The sequence below is a fragment of the Uranotaenia lowii genome, chromosome 2 (assembly GCF_029784155.1).
Source record: "Uranotaenia lowii strain MFRU-FL chromosome 2, ASM2978415v1, whole genome shotgun sequence".
NCBI classification, from domain to species: Eukaryota; Metazoa; Arthropoda; class Insecta; order Diptera; family Culicidae; genus Uranotaenia; species Uranotaenia lowii.
Window position 1 is genome coordinate 317,188,035 of NC_073692.1, and position 20,929 is coordinate 317,208,963.

Consider the following 20,929-nt stretch of genomic DNA (forward strand, 5'->3'; position numbering starts at 1 on the left):
TTAAATTGTGGCAAAACGGGAACAGGATTGCTTGGCTATTCTAACCTGTGGAGAAGATTTGGATGGTTGGATAGAGATTTGGTCATTGATATGGAAAGTCATCAACATAATCCTTGGACTCATGATTGAAATGTGTTTTAAGCAATGATTGAAGGCTTGTTAAAAGTTGTAAACCTTTTTTTCAATTCTTTGAATAAAACTAATGAATTTAAAAAAAGCAACATTTTTAATCCAATTTCTATGAGTTTAAAATTTTACTCCAGGGGGGGGGGGTTAGGAAAACGTGGCGTAATACAAAAGGGGGGTTACGGAATTTGTGACAATATGTGACGGAGGGGGGAGGGGGGGGGGGTAATTTTTTTTCCAAATTTTGCGTGACATCATTAATGGACAGCCCCTTAGACATGAATTAGATTGTGTTTCCTACTACACAGAAGTACGCTGGCTTTCCTGCTACGAGAGGAAATAATATTATTTTTGGAAATGAAAGGTGAACCTGTTGAACGTTTTCAAGCAGATCAGGGCAGGGTTCAGGAATTGGCGTTGCCGTTGATCGCACTGGCCACCTGCAAGATTTGAACTTAAAACTTCAAGGATAAAAAAAATATCATAGCTGCTTGAGATGTATGTATGTATGTATGTATGAATCCACCTTGGGTTTGCGGCAGCGCCGCGGTTATGGCCAAGAAAATAACACAGTACCATGCAACACAGTTATAACCTCTCAATGAGACTTTTAAGGGAATAGAATCGCAAGCAGAGGCACTTACGGTATCCAGGGTATGAGTGGAAATAGTCTCGAGAAGCTATTACCATATTGTTGACTAACCAAAATAGCATATAAATTATAATCCCGCCCCCAAGGCTTCCGAAAAAAGAGTGCGTCCTTATTTTTCAAAAAGTAATCAAATAGTATCTTTTTCTCAACCATGCCAAATTCCCTTGACATAAATTGAGAAACGTCCAGTATTCGAAACGGGTAACGAGCACATACCGCTACCTGCTCCTTCTGCAAAACAAGGATACCCTGATGCCCCTAACCCATTTTTTCGTTTATTAAATGTGTATTTTTAAAATATAATATATTTTATCATAATGTAGCATAATACAATATAATAGAAACCTATATTAAATAACATGATATTATATAATGTGAAATAAAAATATGATATAAATAACAAGATTAATTTTTTTTCCTGAAAAAAAGTAGATTAAAAATAAGTTAATGCATTCATCGCCAAAAACAATAAAATACCTAGATATCGACAAAAATTAATTTAATAATCTGTTGAAAATAAGATAAGTGACTTGCTGAACATTTTAAATCCAAGCGAACAAGATCTAAAATAAATTGTTGATTAATATGGAATACTAAACTTTAAACTAAGCTATAGAATAAATGGTAAAAAGAGACTTTGACAATCAATAAATTTCTTTGTTGCTTCAACTGGAAATTAAAATGTTAAATATTTCAATTATTGATGTTATGTTTTGGATCCGCTGCTTCCGCTTGTCTGAAAACTATAGCATTTATTAATGTTAATTTTGGCTGAAAAGATAGAATGCTGTGCTGATCAACATTACAAAATAACTAGAAACATTTTTATTTTGAATTTAATGTTTTATTTTATTTATCATGGGACTTCTGCATAGAATATTCGTTACTTGCTGCGAAAAAAAACTAGCTTTATTATTTACTTGATAGCTTTGAAAGAAATATGATATTTAAGCTGAAATAATAAAACGGATAAATAAGCAAAATATAAAATAGTTTTAAAAAAATTTGTCTTGTGTTGGATTTGATGATCTGGAAAAAAAGACAATCGCAACGCAAAGCTACACCTTAAAAAACAAAACATTTAATAAATTAAACTTTTTTTTAACACCTTGCGGCTTTGCAGTCAATTACATGCATTGGATTATCGAATAGAAATATGCATGTTATTATTACTGTTTGAGGGTCAATCACTGAAAACAGTTAACAAAGTTTCAAGTAATTGAAATACGCATATGCTGTGATGGTGTGTGTATGTGTGTATGTTTCCCCATCGGTAGCAAGGTCCAGCCTATGCCTGTGTGACTTGGCCTTCGAATTACTTCTATGGCTTCCACGGCCGATGGTTTGTCGAGAGAAGGCATCCAACTATCAAAAACCTACAATGGTTGCCAATCCACTCCGCTTGCAAATTTCCTTGGGTTATCCCCAGATGCATTCTCTTTTGTAAATTAAATACAGCTGAATAAGCATATATAATAAATATGAAATGTAATACTAATAAAATATGATAAATTCAAAGTTTTATGAGTATGCAATAAATCAAATATGGTGAATATGAAATGTAATGGGGTTAACATAAATAACAATAGTGACTTCATTTCTATTGATGGAATCAACAATATATTCAATGTAAGGATAAATTTATGAAGTTACAGACTGAGAAGCACCATAAGCTAGCAAGAAACTTAATTATGAAGAAACGAAGAGAGTTGGGTTCATATCGATAGGCCCAAATAGAATTCATTAATCAATAACTGATTTTAATAAACGCATATTAATCAAACAAAACTTAATAAAAAGAAATGTGAATGAGTGTATGAGTGTGGGTTTCATAAAATGAATTTAGCAATGCTTTAAATCTTCTACAGAAATACTGAAATGGAAATAAGTAAAATCCTGAAAGGAAATTTTGATTAAATATGAAAATATCAGGAAAATTGTGTAAATAATCGGTTTCAAATGAAATGTATCATTGTTATAGTACGATAACCTGTAAACAAGTATAAATATATTTGTCTGAAGAAATCCATAATGATGCTCGATGATGATTTTTTATAAAATTTCAAGGAAAGTAATTAATAAGTTGCTCATGATACCCTCTGTCAGGACTACTACAAATTATTGGAATAAAAATAATAATAAAAAAGCTATAAAGTTGGATGACACACAAATATAGCCACATTTGATAATTACAGAATAAACATATGTTAAATAGTAAAGAATATTTGAAAATCAAGATTTCTAAGAAACTATTAAATATTATAGCTTTAAATTACAAATGTCATTTTCAAAAATTTGTGTAACAATGTGAGATTTTATATTTATTTCAACTCGAGTTCAAAGATAATATTAAAATTGTACTTAGCTGAATTGGTAATTGCTTGTTGACAGAAATAAATGTACAATACTTCTTCCATAGCAATGCAGAATTAATCACACACATGCGCGAACAAAGAAATACGAACGGTTCAAAAACATCAGAGTAGGCCACGCGCTGCAAACGCTTCATCGCATTAGCATACCATTAAGACAAACGCACACAAGCACAAAGAAACATAATCTGAAGCAAAGTCCACTTTCGATTGCCGCTATTTTTTCGCATGTTTTCAGAACCATTTCTTTTTCGTTTCACCATTTGTATTTAACTTGTACTAACATAAATTTTCGAATAATAATATCCCGGTATGACTTATCCTACTCCCGAGTTCTAAGATTTCATTCACTGCCGATAGCTACAAATGAAAATTATCCGAACGCGAGAAGGGAACGATCGATACTTCTTTCACTGATAATTTAATTTTGAACTTTTTCTCTCCTTGTTTCACGCATTATTGAAACGGAAAACTCTTCTAATCCACAAATCCTAGATATTATATAAATTTCACACGCGACACCATTCAACTTTGACGAAAAACGAACGCGAGGGAATGAAAAAAATCAACCGTTCATCTCCACGAACAACGCGAGACGACGAAAAAATATCATAGCTGCTTGAGATGATGTAAAACACTTTCAAGCGAAGTTACGATTATGGATCAACCAAATTTCCAAAGCAAACCTTGTGCACTTCTCTAAGTGTCGGGTACTGAAAAAATCAAATGAGGCTGCATCATTTGGTAAATACGTACTTCATCTAGAATCGTTGCTAGATGCATTCAAAAGCCGTTTTCGTGACTTTAATTCACACGAGCTAGAATTTTCGTTGTTTGTATCTCCATTTTCGTTTGCTCCTGAAAATGCTGCTGATAATTTGCAACTAGATTTGATAGAGCTGCAGTGCGACTCTTTATTAAAAGCGAAATACATTGAAGTGGCTGTACCAAAATTTAAAAGCTATTGGCCTAAAAGCTACGTTGAGTTACGGAAATTTGTTGCCAGAATTCTATGTTTGCAAGTACCTATCTATGTGACCAGTTTTTTCCATAATGAAAGCTACAAAAACTCCTCATCGTTCGAGATTATCTGATAAAAAATTATCACCAATAATGAAAGTGTCAGTTACAAATAAACTTCAACCTGATATTAATAAACTAGTAACTCAGAAACGATGTCAAGCATCAGGACAATAGATATAATGCATTATAATAAAAGAATTTTAAACATTTAAAGCTTTAATTAATATTTAACGCAAAATTTCATTCCAAGTTTACTTATAACTATTTTCCATTGTATTGTATCTAATCTCCGCGTTATGTTATGTTTTCTAACTAATTTTGGCTGCGGCCCTCTGCGCAATAGAAAATTTTTAATGCGGTCCATACACCCAAACGAGTTTGACATGCCTGGTCTAAATGTAATGGTAAAATGATTAAATTAGATATCTGATGAAATGGTATCAATTGGAAGGGCTGTGAACTTCGAACTCGATTTTCTCGAAACCAAGTTTATGGCGTTCAGTTCGGTCTGGTCGAATCCCGACCATCTATAATTAAATCATTTATATTATTTAGGTTGAATCTAACATATTTTTTTTATTAAATCAATTATATTATTAAAGTAATATCAATCTTTTTTATAATTAAATCAATCATGAAATTATAGTTGAATCTACTATAATTATTGTTTAATATTTTTATTGTTTTTTGTATTTTCTGGGATTTTAAAAATTGAATGTATGACATCAGTTGTACATTATAGTTGAATCTATTTTATTTATAGTTGAATGCACAAAATTAATCATACAACCATCGTTGAATGTATTATATATATATTGTTGAATGTACGAATTCATTCAGAGTGTGTATTAAATGTATTGTTGAAATTTTGATAAATATAGTTGATTAAGAATCAATCAGATATAAAGCATGGATCGTCCAAAATCTGGACGCACTGTTTATTACACCATAGCGCTCCTAGTTGTCGGATATGAAATGTTTTGAAAGTACTTTGTTTGGAAATGTTTCCTCTATCAGTGCTGAAAATTTCATTACGATTCGTTTTGTTCCAAAAAAGTTACACATGATGGAAGCCGCGAAACGAAAATTAATTTTGGACACCCACTTCAAAAACCTGACGTGGTGGGGATCAAAAATCACGTAATCTGTAAAGATGGTCAAATCGACCCTGTGCAGAGTTCTCGAACGTTTCCGTGAGATGCATACTATCGATCGGTAGGTTCATACCAAGAGTTATAGTGGATCTAGGGATCGGAAACTGCATTTGAAGGTGTTGAGAACGATTAAGGTAAACCCATCGATGATATCGCCAAGAAATTCAATGCTGACCGGTGCACCGTCAGAAGGATTCGTCTGCGCGAAGGAATACGATCTTATCGGGTCAGTAAGCAACCAAACCGGACATTGAAGAAGAATGTAGAAGCCAAAGGACGGGCCCGGAAGTACAACAAGGTTCTAACGAAGTACGACGGATGCATCCCCATGGATGACGAAACGTACGTGAAGGTGGATTTTGGGCGGCTTCCTGGACAAAAATTTTACAAAGCCACTGGTCAGGGTGATGTCCCCGCCAAGTTTAAATTCGTTTTTGCCGATAAGTTGGCAAGAAAGTGTTTGATCTGGCAAGGTATATGCAGCTGCGGACAAAAAACCCCGGTTTTTGTGAAAAACAAGACCATGGACTCCGAAATGTACAAGGAGGAGTGCCTGAAAAACGTTTTTTTTCGTTCATTAGATCTCACAAAGGATCAGATAAGTTTTCGCCAGATTTGGCAAGCTGCCACTACAGCTAAGAGGTATGTACAGTAGACCGCTGCAAGCTTTGTATGGAAATTTCAAATTCTTCAATTTTTACACCTCCCATAACTTTTTTAAGTGGTTTTTGCTGCTAGAAATGGCAATAAATTTTTTTGAAGCGATCCATTCAGTCCTGAATTAGCGCAACGAGTTTCAATTTTGTATGGGAAAACAAAATTTTTCATTCAAAAATCGCCAGAGATGTACTAAAAGTTCTTAAAAATTCAAATTTGTATGAAAAATATTCCTTGATTCTTACAGAACAATTCATGTGAACAATGCACAAACCTAACTTGTACCCCAGAAAAGTTATTCGATGTTATACAAAATTTTTGTTTTCAAAATTATTTTTTAAATTTTGACGTTTTTGTCTGCTTCTATGAAAGCTGGGTAGCCATGGGATGAAAATAAAAAATCTCAAAAAACTGCTTTGCATTTCCAGAGAATTTATTGATTCAAATTATCTTTGCAAAAACACATCTTACAATTATTAACAGCTCTAGCAAACCAAGTTTGCCATTTTTAAATACTTTTCAATAAATTCAGATTTTTTATTTTGAAATGGTTATAACTTTTTTCATGAAACTCTTAGCTGTTTGTCATGTTAGCAAAAAATGAAGCTTAAGAATAGTCAAAATCGAAAATCAAAGACCGACTTCATTTCAAGCTTATTTGAATTTTCTGTATGATTTAATGTGCAAAAATTTCTTCTTCCATACAAATTTCCATACAAAATTGAAACGCGTTGCGCTAACTCAGGAATCAACCAAATCATCTCAAATTTTATACTGATGCTTTGTGACCCAAAAGACATCGAAAAAACATATGGGAGCAAAAAGTCATTTTTTGCAGCGGTCTAATGTACAGTGGTATCGGGCCAACGGGTGGATTCTGTAGAAAAGGACATCAACCCACCCAACTGCTCTCAATTCCGCCCTATTAAAAATATTGGGCAATTGTGAAGCAGAAGATGAAGAAAAATGGTAGGAAGACTCGGGATGCAACAGATATGAAGAGATGGTGGAACAAAATGGCCATTGAGGTCAGCGAAAACGGTGTCCAAACTTTGATGAGTGGTATTCGACGAAAAGTTCGAAACTTCATCAAAACACATCGGCATATTTTTTCATTATTTTTACTTTAAGGTGCAATAAAAAACCTAAATTTTGAGTACAAAACATTTTAATTTCGTTTACATAGCTCCGAGACAGACCCGTTTTAATGCGTCCAGATTCATGATGATCCATGCTTTATGGTTGAGTATAAGTGGATTATTGTTGGAAATAGCCTATTTTTTACTCCGTGACATCTAATATCTCTAATCTCTAATCTCAAATCTCCTATCTCATATCTCATAACTCATATCTCACATCTCATATCTCATATCTCATATCTCATATCTCATATCTCATACCTCATATCTCATATCTCATATCTCATATCTCATATCTCATATCTCATATATCATATCTTATATCTCATATCTCATATCTCATATCTCATATCTCATATCTCATATCTCATATCTCATATCTCATATCTCATACCTCATATCTCACATCTCATATCTCATATCTCATATCTCATATCTCATATCTCATATCTCATATCTTATATCTCATATCTCATATCTCATATCTCATATCTCATATCTCATATCTCATATCTCATATCTCATATCTCATATCTCATATCTCATATCTCATATCTTATATCTCATCTCTCATCTCTCATCTCTCATATCTCATCTCTCATATCTCATCTCTCATATCTCATCTCTCATATCTCATGACTTATATCTCACCCTAAATACACCACTCGTTTAAAGTGTTATTGTAGCAATAGTTAATACATATTGATGCTTAGCCCACAGCTTTGCCTTATTCGTTTTCCTTCTTTTCTTTTTTTCATTACAGAAAGATCCACACATCATGCGGTGATTATTGCTGTCGGAAGAAAAAGTTTAACCGCTCGATCGATCCCGCTCTCCAGAACAGCGTGAACGCCGTCTTTCGAGCTCACTACACGCCGGCACCGGCCATTGTATCCTCACTGCAATTCGGTGAGTCACTGAAGTCCCGGCCGCCAACGCCATATCAACATCAACAACAGCATCAGGCTCCAGTTATTCTGATTCGCAAGAGCTCGATCAAAGCGCCAGCTTTAATCTCCAAAGGCGCTGCAGCGACGACGGCCATGACCTCAGGGATCACCTCGAACTCTTCTACGGCCCTGGCTGGAGAAGTTCTTCGGGACAAGACCCATCGGTGGAATTGCGAAGGTAGCTCTGCCAATGTACGTATGGATGGGTGGTTGATTTATCTTTTATTATAATTTTATGGATCCAATTTTATTTTATTGTCGGGATTATCGAGAAAGAATAGTTTGTTGCAATTTTTATACAGTCTGTTCGTCCGATTTACTTGTGGACTTTTTTCTCAATGTTGTTCATATTTCTGAATTCCATCATAAAAACTCAGATTACGTTATCCAAATTGTTTACTCCGTAAAATCATAATTATGTACAAAGGTGCCAATTTCTAACAGACAGACTTCACATTCTCTAGCTAAAATGAACGTTCAGCGATAAAACTATTGCAAATTTGTCAAACCATTGACTTTTCGAACCTCTCAGAACTGTTTCAAACAATTTCACATGCCTTTGATGTCATTTCTTGCGGAATACCAGCCGCACATAAGTATTTACCTACATTCTATGTACCATTGGACTGTCCACAACCATATGGTTCCTTTTATGCAAACCGTCCGTCTGTCAGTTAGTCAGGATATGAGTTTTCCCATCATTTGTGTTTATCGACGCCCATTTGTGGTGAAATTGTCATCAGCATAGCGAAGTCGATGCCGGTTTTTAGTCAAATGGTTTGAAGTTTCTCTGCTACTGCTGTGCTGCTGATGAGACTTTCGGACAGTTCCGGCGGCGAGAGTGTTGAAAGGCAGCGCGCTTATTTATACAGTCAGCTAGAAAATTAGAACAGGGTGTTGCGACAAATTCGATCTTCAGTGGCACTGAGTTTTAACGAAATTCAAGAAAAAATTGCAAGAATTGTTTTTTTTATATTTTGAAACATTCAAATTTTAAGACAGAGAGAAACCCGCCAAAGGCTGAATGCCTCTTAAAATAAAGAGAAAAAAAAATGAGGACTAATATAATCTCTCTCTACAAAATTTCAAAACTTTTATGCAAGTGTTTGGCTTGGAATGATTGGTTCCATGATTTTGCAATGATTTCATCATTAAGTAGGTATGCCAAGATATAAACTGTTGAACTAAATTATCCATTTTGCATTTCGGCATCGTGCATAAGATACCTGACATTTTATCATTCTAATGGTTATGGAATTATTAATGCTGTACTCACACATTAACTCTTAAGTTAAATTGGTGCATTCGTGTGAGTTTTTGTATTAAAAAAAAAAACATAATGTGGTATGCCACAAACACCGTCCGAGTAGTTCCCACGTACATGAACATTCCCAAGACGACTAAGGTCGAACCAAATTATATATTTATGTATAAATCGAATAATTATTAAACGGAACCTCGACATCTGGAAAATTACTTAAAAATGGCTAGAGCTAAAAAAAAATCTCAATTCAGCCTAAATAAGCTATAAGTAGAGTCGTTACATTTTTTCATATGAAAAAGTCATAAATCTGTTTATTTTTTTCCAACGATTCAGATGGCAGACATTCAATTCAAAATCAATCCGGTACAACTAGATAAATTTAAAGTTTACTCTTGATATTGAGTCGATTGCCATCCACTTTGAACGTTGGTTCTCCCTACACATGACAGATGGTGGAGGTTCTCCAAAAACGGGTCAACTCTACGCCTTTAGGGGGTAGCGCAAGGTAAGCAGAGGGAATTGTCATAATAATGTCATAATGACTACTCACTAATTTTCAGCTACTGAGATCTGAGTTACCCAGTTGAATATTAACTAATTTAGCTTTATAAGATTTTTTTCCCATATTAAAAAAAAAATAAAATAACTTAATTAACTTGAACTACATTTCAAAACAATCTTAATCCTCTTCATTTTCTCCAGCATAACTCTCATAATAAACTTTCTTCCGCTTTTTTGATTTATAAATTGTTTTCTTCAAAAGAAATATTTCTTTATTTATCATGGATCCATTGTCTTGCAATTGTGTTTCTTTTCTTCAAGAGGACAGTAGCATTGATACATAACTTCATGCAATACAATTTAAAAACCCTAATTCCAGGTGTTAAAAGCTCAACATCAAATGGATTGAGGATTTCATTTTTAAAACTTTTAATTTTGTCAACCGAAACGAATGTCATTGAAAATATCAACTGTATTTGAAACTCAAACAATTCTCGTTCTTTACAAATGAAAAGAACTATGATGGATTTGAACTGCCTATTGAATTAGCTGAGGTCTAAAAAAGTGCATATTTGGTGTTCAGTTTACTCTGATCGAATCCCATTGTACATATAACTACTTGAAACTAATTTTGTTTTTGTTTCTCATAAAATATGTTCCTGATTTATTTACCTAAATATACAAACAAAAGAAGTGTTGTACCTATATATTTTTGAATATATATTTATAAAACCGTACTAAACCAATAATTGAATCTTGTGACCTGCCACACGGTTTAACAGGTGCCAGATGGAGGAACCAAAAAACCAAATGGTAAAATAGCATTTTTGGAGCCAAATATCACATTTTTTGCTTTTCACTGCTTTTGAAACATTTTTTTAATTAACAGAACATAAAACCGATTGATTCAGTTCCAAAACGTGTGTATATTTTTGAACCAATCGAACACAACAATTGAGCCGTAGCTTGCAAGAAAATCAAAATATATAATGTACAAATAAAATTGTTCGTAGATAGCCTCTGTTCGTTATCAAATTTTCTAATCACTTTTTTGCCCTCTATGAAAAATGATCAGTTGAAATTTCCAAACTCGTATTAAAATTCGACCATTTCGAAAAATATGTACAACTTTGACGCGTTAACATAAAAATATTGGAAACATACAATTATGAAATGAAAACGACAATTTTAATGTATCTGAATATATGTAGATACCTTATAATTATTACAAATTGGCTTGTTCGGATTTTATAAGAAAAAAAAAATTAAGAAATGCCAGTCAAGTCTGGCTGCTCGGATATCGACTTCGATTTTCAACTTGTTTCAGCAAAATAAATTCGCATGCATTTTTAAAAATTATGAGACTGCTGATGTCCTTGGTAAAAATCATTTTTCGTGTGTTTTTTTAAGCTTTTCTCTTGCCTTTGTATAAAAAATATTTATCTAGATGTTGGTTGGATTTACCCGGATGTTATCCGGTTTTGAGTTCAACATTTAGAAACCCAATGCCCGGATTTACCTGACCTGGATACGTACTGAACAAAAATCTAGAAATCTTACTGAATAAATAATGCGTTGAAAAGTGAATAGAAAAGTGAAAGAAAAATAAATTCCAAAACTAAGAATTAAAAAATTTCAAACCTGAAAATCTATTTTAAAACTTAATCACATGCCAAATACTTGTAAACAATAAGTAAGTTTGACACTCCTAATCAGTTTTTGTATAATGAAATTGTATGTATTTTTAAAAAAGTAAATATTTGAGTCTTTGAACAAACTTAAATTTTCAAAAGTAACTTTTACCAAAAGCACAACATTTTTGAGCGAAGTTTCAGTAAAGGACTGTTTTTTCATTTTTTATAAAGAGTTAGTCACCGTTGATTTATTTTTATTAATTTTTGTTTCAAAACTTTAAAAGTCTTCTTGAACTGATTTAGCTAGTTAAAATGTATTGCTTCAAGATTATTTGTCACGAATTTTCAATGAAAGCTAGATTTATACTAGACAAAACGAAAGATTTTTTTTCCAATAACTAAGCTTTAGCAAGTATTGATGAACAATCTACAATTACTTGAATTTTATTCTTCATTCAACTGAACATACAATTCTGAAGAATGACATGTGTCATAAAATGAGATTTTTAAATTTTCCAGAAGCATAAAATTCTGAAAACAAGTTCGCTTAATCTCATGAATTTTGAAAATTCTACCAATTGTCAGGAGCATAATTTTTGAAGATTAAAATTTTCGCCTACATAAATTTCAGTTGAATTTAACCGCATACTTCTGGATTTAGGATAGTATTAGCTGAATCTAGGCAATATCATAAAAAGCTTGATAATTTTTAGAAAATTTATTTCCCTTTACTTTGATATTTTGCTTATAAAGCTCTCCTTTACCAAAGAAATTATGTATAGAATATATGTTAATAGGGTGAGTGCTCCTACTTTGGACCTAGAACCTACTATAGTCCTAAAATGCCAAAGATTGCTAATAATTCATTTTGCTAGCAAATGATACAGATACTGCTATGCACACTATGTACTCCTATTCTTACTGACTCCTACCATACCACGTTTTGCCATAAAAAGTCTTTCTGATAAAATTTTCATCGTTTTTGAAAATGTACCTCCTCATCATTGGAAAATCTGACAGAACAATTAATGGGGCACTTGCTGAAAAATAAGAGTGTATAAGGAAGAATATCGTTTTTTCTTACTGTCCAAGTCAAAGTTTTAAGCGAAATTACTTTTACTGTGAAGAATATGAACCATACTCCCTATTTTTCCTAAAACAAATCAAAAACAATGGAAAACCCGGAAAATTTGTAAAGACCGTTTTTAGACCTGACACCCCAAAACTTTGTTACAATACCAACACATCAAAAAGGTGCGAATTTTTAATTGAGGCATGATTCAGAACCAAAATTGAACATTTCTAACATAATTTCTCAGAGCTTTACGCATATAACCTACAAGTTAGTAAACACAAAAAAGTTTCAGGTATTATTCTGCTGATAGAGCTGACGGGGATTGAAAGTGTTTGAGATATTCCTAACAAAAATTTAAGTGTTTTGAATCGATTAAAAGCTGTAATACTTTTTTATGATCATATCTGATAAAAGATTACATTTTTTATTATTTTGTTTTAATTTTCGAAAAATCATACTTTTTAAAGCAATTTTAGCTATAGGTCCAATGAATGGTACCAGCTTAGTACCAAAATAGGAACAGTAGGTTCAAAGATGGAAATTTTGATCATCCATATCTTCGCAAATCTTTCAATAACGGTAAAACCTATAATTTTCATTGAAACTTGCAGATAAGATCATGAACTAAAATAATAATATTCATGAAAGATATACATCTCCTGTCCATTAATAAGAAAAACAAGAGTATTTAAAAACCACTGCTTAAAGGGTTCACAGTAGGGCAACTAACCCTATGTTCATATTAGAGATGTACCGAATAGTGGTATTCGGCGAACGGCCGAATACCGAATATTGACCATTTCAACTATTCGGCCAAACGAATATTCGGCCGAATATTCGGTCGAATATACTGTTGGGTTTTTAATGAAAATACAAAAGCGATTATTTCAATTTCCTTTTATTTCTTTTATCTTAATCTTGTCATGTTTTTGAGACGATTATTTTCAACCAGATGATGTATTACAAAATCTTTTTCAAGTAGGGGTCTCTGATTAAAAAAAAAATCACCAATAACTGAAATGACATCAGATGACTTGTCGCTTCAAAGGCGTTTATCACCAAAGAGATGGGTTCCTCTGAAATCTGGCAAAAAACACGTCGAAACTGGTGCCAAGCAATATGAAATTGCTTATTTGATATCGAATTAGATGAAAGTGTAATTTTTGGCAGTCTGTGCTTTAACCTTGGGCAAATCAGGACAATTTTAGGATTTTTTCAAACGGCATATGTGAACAAAATTATGGCCAAAAACATGCAATAGGAAAAGGAAAAAAAATAACTCGAAATTTAATATTTTCATTTAATAGCAGAAGCAGTATTAGAATCGTATCGTATGGATTAAACAAAAATTCATGTTCTTTTTGAAATTGTTTAAAAATCGTGTTTAAACATAAAATCTTGAAATTTTCAAAGAAAAATCAGAATTCTTTATTTGATTTAGCAAATTATTTGAATAAAGACGGGCAAAATCCGGGAAGTTTTGAACAATATCTGAGCATCCTGATCAGATTTGACTAATTTTGAATTCTTTATTGGATTTACGGGCAAGCCTAGGCTATTCGGCCGAATACTTAGCTCAACTTAACGGTTTTTTGGCGATATTCGGCGCCGTATATTCGGCCAACCGAACTATTATAAACTAATTGTGATCACCATTAAGCACAGGCCCGTGCGAAGTACCCGTCCATGGGGGGGTTTGGAATTTCAAATTCAGCTAAAAATAAAAGCAATGCCAAAAATTAACAATACAAAAATGAAAGCAACTTCTAACACCATTTTCCACTCATGATTATCGCACAAACTAAAAATAAATTGGACTGGTAAAAAAAAACAATATTTTCAAATTATACCAGAACGAAAGTTTCAAATTTTTGGTAAGTCATTGATAATTTATTTTCTCCAAAATTATGTTCTTCATTCTGAACTGGAAATTATTTTCAAAAGTATTTCTAAGCTAATTTAAAACAAACGTTTTCAAAACACAGAGCTTAAAAGAACTCTGGACTCTATAATAAATATCCAATCAGGTAAAAAACTAACCATGATTAGTTTTTAGAGAAATGATAATAATTGTTAATTTTATTCATCTTAATTAAAATTCTGATCTTTATTTTCAACTGAAAGGTGATTGAAAAATTCCGTTGTAGTGTTTTGAATTTTTACAAAAAATTGCGATCTAAAAATGTGAACTTTCGAAAACTGAAAAAAAAACCAATTTGAACTTTGGAGAATTTATTCAATGAATGATGGTTTAATTTAATTTGATAAAAAGAAGAATATAGTTATTTTTATTTGAAAAGTGCCAGTGAAGAAAGTCAGAGAAAAAACCTATTTATAGAAAAATAAATGGGTTAAATTCGTTAAATAGTTCATTTTTGTTGTTCAAAATAATAACTACATGTTCTATTATACTTACAAGAAAATAATTTGAAATGGGTGATTATTCCAAGTTACAACAAATATTTTAAGAACAAAGCAAATACAAAGTTAATTAACATTTCGCATTAAAATTAAGATTAAAGTTGCTACCTACTTCAAATCATGTTTCAAACTTTCAAAAATTATTTTTAAAATCATGGTTGGTTCATAAAACACGATTTTATCTAAAAAAATTTAGGAATAGTTTTTAAATTTTCAATCATAAGTTTTAAAGTTTAAAATTACAAGCTTTAAGAATTTTGTCACTTTCGATTGAAATATTGGGTCCTGAAAAGAACAGAAGGATGGAACTTTTTTTTTCTTAGTTAAAAATTAACACTTAATGGCTTATGTGACAAGTACACACAAATTCAGAATTAAAAAAAAAACAAATTTGTTAAAATTATCCCAGAAATTTAATTATTTTGATTAAAAAATTCGGCAAGTTAATGAATTGGAAAAACCTGTAATTTATTGAAAATTGAAACAAAGTATAAAAACGAAAAAGATAAGTTTTTTTTAACATTTCAAGAGGTTTATTTTAATAAACACGTTTCACCATAAAGATTTACATAATTTAATTGATGACTCAAGACAACAGCATTTTTGTGCTTTTTTTAATGATTGATTTGATATATTTTTGCGTTACGAACTCGTTTTCTTAAAAATATCTAAAATTCAGTTTAATTTAAAACTTCTTGAAAATTTGATAAATGAAAAATAGTAAAAAAAACATAAAACTTCTATAACTTTTTTCGCATAACTCAAAAATACTTGAATTCTTGAGGAAAGTTGATAATTCATTTAAAACTTTTATTTTTGAATGATAGGTTTTTGATTTGAGTTTTTGTATAAACAATGCAGTAATTTCTCAAATACTTATTACTTCTTTGAAAGTTATTTTAATAACTTGCTGATAGAAATACTGCTTATTCATGTTCAAGGTACCCAAATTAGTCTAAATTACCAATTCATTGCACCTCCAAAAAAATGTAAATTTTGTGGACCTGTGTAAAGTATGTGTTGTGTTGAGCATTTGGAAAAACAAAAAAATACTTAATAAAATTTAGTCGAAATTAGTTTCTTGAAGAATTTTGCAAATCAGCATAACATTTGTAATTAAAATAACGATTTGAAAAAATGGTTCGTTTCAAACTCTGTTCTTATTCAGTTACACTTCTTAATAATAACCAATTCTGAAGACGAGGTAGGGTTTTTTATGTCAAATTTTGACTTGCTATTATATAAAAGATTAATTGAATTGTAATTTAGAACCAAAGTTAGTTTCAATTCGTAAACATCGAGTAGTATCGTAGATCAAAATGTCTCAAGCCAAGGGTGGTTAAAGACTGAATTCCGCCGGAGGCGAGAAAAATTTCTGACTTATTTTCAAATACATTTTAACATCAAGTAATTTTCTGTTACTTTGGTGAAAATTTTACTTGGAAAAAATCTTCATGGGGGGGTTAAACCCCTAAAACCCCCCCGTTCACACGGCCTTGATTAAGCATAATAATTTTCGGTATTCATAACGGGTTTGTCAGCTCTCAATTTCGTGATGATGGATTTTGAAGAAAACTGTGCACAATTATTTTTATCTTCTTCTCTTGTATCTTAAATATCTCGGAAATCGCTTATTTAAAAAAAAGAAACAGGCAGGATAGTTCTTTTTACAAGGATTCCAATGCTGAAAAAATGTAGTATATCGGATCACTAGGGACTTAACTGTAACCAAATGAAAGTGTCCCATTCCTTAATGAACTAAATTTTATATCTAACTAGCTGATCCCATACGAACTCCGTTTCGCTTTGAACTTGGAATATGTCATGAACATTCAGAAGGGGTCATCCGAAAATCTAAAATCATTTTTCATCATTCCTGGTCCTAATGAGCATCCATGCCAAATTTCAGACCTCTAGCTTTCAAGATGGCTGAGTCTATAGAGGACAAACAAACAAACATACAGAAATTGCTTTATATATATAGATAGATATTCACTGTGCATCGTTTTCGTATAATCGAAAAATTTATAGTTTTGAGATTTTAATAAATGGAAATTCAAAAAAAAAATCGTGGTATGCTAATTCATCTTTTCATGAAAATACATTTTTTACAACCATCATTTCTTAGGAAGATTGAATAGTTTTGGCCTATAGTTTTATCTTCAAAAGATTAAACTGCTTTTTTTTTTATCTTTTCCATCCCCTATCTAATGAAAATATCTGTTGAAGATTATCTCCTTTTCAATATAGATGATCTCCCTATAAAATGGTTTATTTAAGTTTCATTTACTTAGAAATTTCTTAAAAAACCTCCGAACTTTGTTGAAGCATGTTGAAAACTCACTTTGCATGTTTTCAATTGCATGTGTGATTTTTTTCGCTTTTCAATTTCGCACTGTTTTATTATTAGTTTACCTTAAATGTTGAAAGTTCTACTAATAGCTTTTTGTAGTTATCGAAAACAAATCATCTCGAAAACACCATTTTTTTATTATGATAAATGTTTTTTTGAGTCCTGTTTTTTTTTCATGGCACAAACATCCCATTAATGGATGGTAGAATCGACCACATTGGTCATCAATGATAACTCAAAAGTTGGAAATTGGTCAGTGAAATCAAATTGATAAAACTCAAAACCTCAAATTTGATTATCTGATCAATTTTCTAATCCCCTATTAAAATCCCAATTAAAGTGTTAAAATCGCTGCCTTGAGCTTATAACTGTGAAACTAAAAAAAAATCTTTCTCTATGAGGAATTCCAAAAATATAAAAATGGTTAACCCTCAAAGCCCCCAGCGGCGGTAAAGAGCACTTTGAAAGCCACTACTATTCTAGTCAATATATTCCTTACAGGCTAGTTGTATTTTTCAATCAAAATGTAGGCTTATAATAGTATCCAAATATCTCGTACCGGTAGCACGTGCTTTGAACAGTAGAAGGTACAAAAACACCCGCCTAAATTTTCACTTCCAAGATTTTAATGCTCAGCAAGCTTTGCTATTCAGTACATGTGAGCTCTGGATGGTCGTTGTTGTAACTCGCGGTTGCTCAGCGGGTGGGTGGTTTTTGCTGGTGGGTGGAGTTGGTTGAAATGAGTGGGATTCAGGGTCGGACTTTCTACGGGTTGTCAATCGCGCAGGGCTACTTTCTCTTGAGTAAAAGGGACTCAAACAGTGGTGTCCAAACGATGGAGTGAAAATAAAAGCTTATTACGAGTGGTACCTCGCATGTTACCAACCTTTATCGAATATTTACTAATCTTAAACAAAGATGCAGATTCTTAGTCCGGAACACTCCAGAGGGAGGCATGGGAAAACGATAAAAATACGAGGGCAAATCAAACTATGGTTGTAAATCGTTCAAAATAAATACTTAGGCAGGATGGCTAGTTTTACAAAATAAGGGAAGAACATTTATTGGCTAATGCAGCCCAAGTTTCACGTCACATTCGGTACTTGCGGTTTCTGGAGAATCATAACCGAATTCTCGGTTTCTGGTCGTTTCTGGCAGATTCGCACCAATTTCGGCGTCCCGAAATGGTGATTGAATCCGAGTCATGCAGGTGATGTCTAGGTGCTGGTTGATCGGTGACGTTTTTGGGGTTATGTCCACCGAAGGTTCCTTTCCGTTCGCGTTATCTTCTGTGCCGCCTGTTTCGGATTTTTGGCCACAACGGGCATCCGAGGATGATCCTGAGTTTGGGTTTATAATTGAAAAGAAAAAGGTCCTTTGGACCTAACCAGATAAATTAATATACCTGTGACGACTTGTTTGTAACCGCATGGTTTTTTTTACAATTTTTGACAATATCTATAAACATTACATTTTTTTTTACCTTTTTCTTCACTGCGTATTTTTAACTTGTTTCTGTGTTTCGTTGATATAATGTTTTGAGGATTTTGTGCTGTTTAATATAAATATGTACATTGTTTTAATTTTCTTCTAACAACTGTCATTGCATGTGTTTTAAGGTTCATAACCTAGTTTTTACCTTGTCTCAACAAATTCGTTTTAACTGTTTCTATTTTCGTTGTTTTACCATGAAAATGATATTTTCAACTGTCTTGAAAGTAGGAAAAGTAATTATATTAATTTTAACCGCACATTTCTATGGAAAGCCAAACTAACCGTACTATTTGTTAACAACTCTCACTTGTGTATTGAAAACCACTTTTAACTTGTCGTTTGTGATTGTTTCTTCTGTTAATACGTCAGTTGTGACCGTTCTTCTGTTTTTAACCTGCAAGTTTAGTATATTATTAAGAATTTTTTTACACCATTTTAACCTCAAATTACTATACTCTACAACAGGCATGTCAAACTGGGGGTTCGCGGGGCGCATGCGGGCCGCGGCTTTGGTCAATGCGGCCCGCGTAGCCCCATCTTAAATTTTCACAAAATTCCATACTACACAGAAGTACGCTGGCTTTCCTGCCACAAAATATTAAAAAGATTTTTCATGCTACGCTAGGAAAAATTAATTTTATTTTTAGAAATGAAAGGTGAACCTGTTGAACATTTTCAAGCAGACGACTGGGTTCAGGATTTGGCATTTGACGTTGATCTCACTGGCCACCTGCAAGATTTGAACTTAAAGCTTCAAGGAAAAGAAAAAAAAATCATAACTACTTATGATGATGTAAAAAACTTCCAAGCGAAGTTACGGTTATGGATCAACCAAATTTCCAAAAAAAAACCTTGTGCACTTCTCTACGCCTCAAGAACAGAAAAGAACAAATGAGACTGCATCATTTGATAAATACGTACTTCACCTAGAATCGTTACTAGATGAATTCAAAGGCCGTTTTCGTAACTTTAATTCATACGAGCAAGAATTTTCGTTGTTTGTATCTCCATTTTCGTTTGCTCCTAAAAATGCTGCAGATAATTTGCAACTAGAGTTGATAGAGCTGCGCTTTATTAAAAGCGAAAAACATTGAAGTGGCCGTACCAAAATTTTACAGCTATTTGCTTGAACGCTACGTTGAGTTACGGAAATTTGTTGTCAGAATTCTTGTTATGTTTTCAAGTAGCTATCTACATATGTGAACAGTTTTTCTTTCCAAAATGAAAGCTACAAAAACTCCTCATCGTTCGAGATTATCTGATAAAAATTTATCATCAATAATAAAAGTGTCAGTGACAAATGAACTTCAACCTGACAATAGATATAGGGCTAGGTGGGGTAATTATGAACAAAATTACTCAGTTTTACATATTATCAGCTCAAACAAGTAGCTCTTTAATTTTTGAATTCTGGAAATTAACCAAAAAAGAATGGCTGGCTCCCTTCTTCATTTTAAGATTTTTCCTAATTTTTAAGTTGCAGCTTCTGGGCGTAAAACGCTTATTCATAATTACCCCGTTTGTTCATAATTACCCCCTTGTCAATGGGGTAATTATGAACACTGTAACGATTCTTGTTATGTGATGACTTTTGATATTGGCTTTATTCCTATTGCATTGTATCCTTTATTCATGTAGCATTGTACTGAGATTTGTTGATTTTTTAAATTTACTGTTGAGAAGTTATTGGTTATTTTCAGTTTTACATAGCTGGAAGGCATCTTTTCAAATAATCACAGATCCACAATTCTTAAAAAAAATGAAGTAATGTTTTAGGCTTATTTTCAAGATTTGGATGGTTATCGTGATTTTGAAGATAAAAGTAAATTTCAATCATAAACCAAAGCAGAAAAAACACGTGTTCATAATTACCCCGCATCTTGAAAAGTATGGGGTAAACATGAACACTTCTTTGTGCGTGGGTTGAAATTATTTACATCATAAAATCATATCACACCACATGGAGCATCTATTACCAAACGTAAGACTTTCAAAAACAACATTTCATCTTCATTCACATGGACGAGGGAGTCAATTTATCAGACACGTCTCTAAACGATTTTCGTTTCTCAGAGACATTATTTTATTTTAATAATTCTAACTACAAAATTTAT

The 20,929-nt window shown here is 32.5% G+C and overlaps 1 protein-coding gene across 5 annotated transcripts in view; it reads left to right on the top strand.

The window, feature by feature from the left end:
- LOC129744692 (uncharacterized) overlaps window positions 1-20,929 on the top strand; it is a 292,192-nt gene that overhangs the window by 201,676 nt on the left and 69,587 nt on the right. For all 5 annotated transcript variants that reach the window (XM_055737336.1, XM_055737337.1, XM_055737338.1 and 2 more), the window contains exon 4: window positions 7,887-8,265. In XM_055737336.1, coding sequence (XP_055593311.1) covers window positions 7,887-8,265 — 379 coding nt within the window. The remainder of the gene's footprint in view (window positions 1-7,886; window positions 8,266-20,929) is intronic.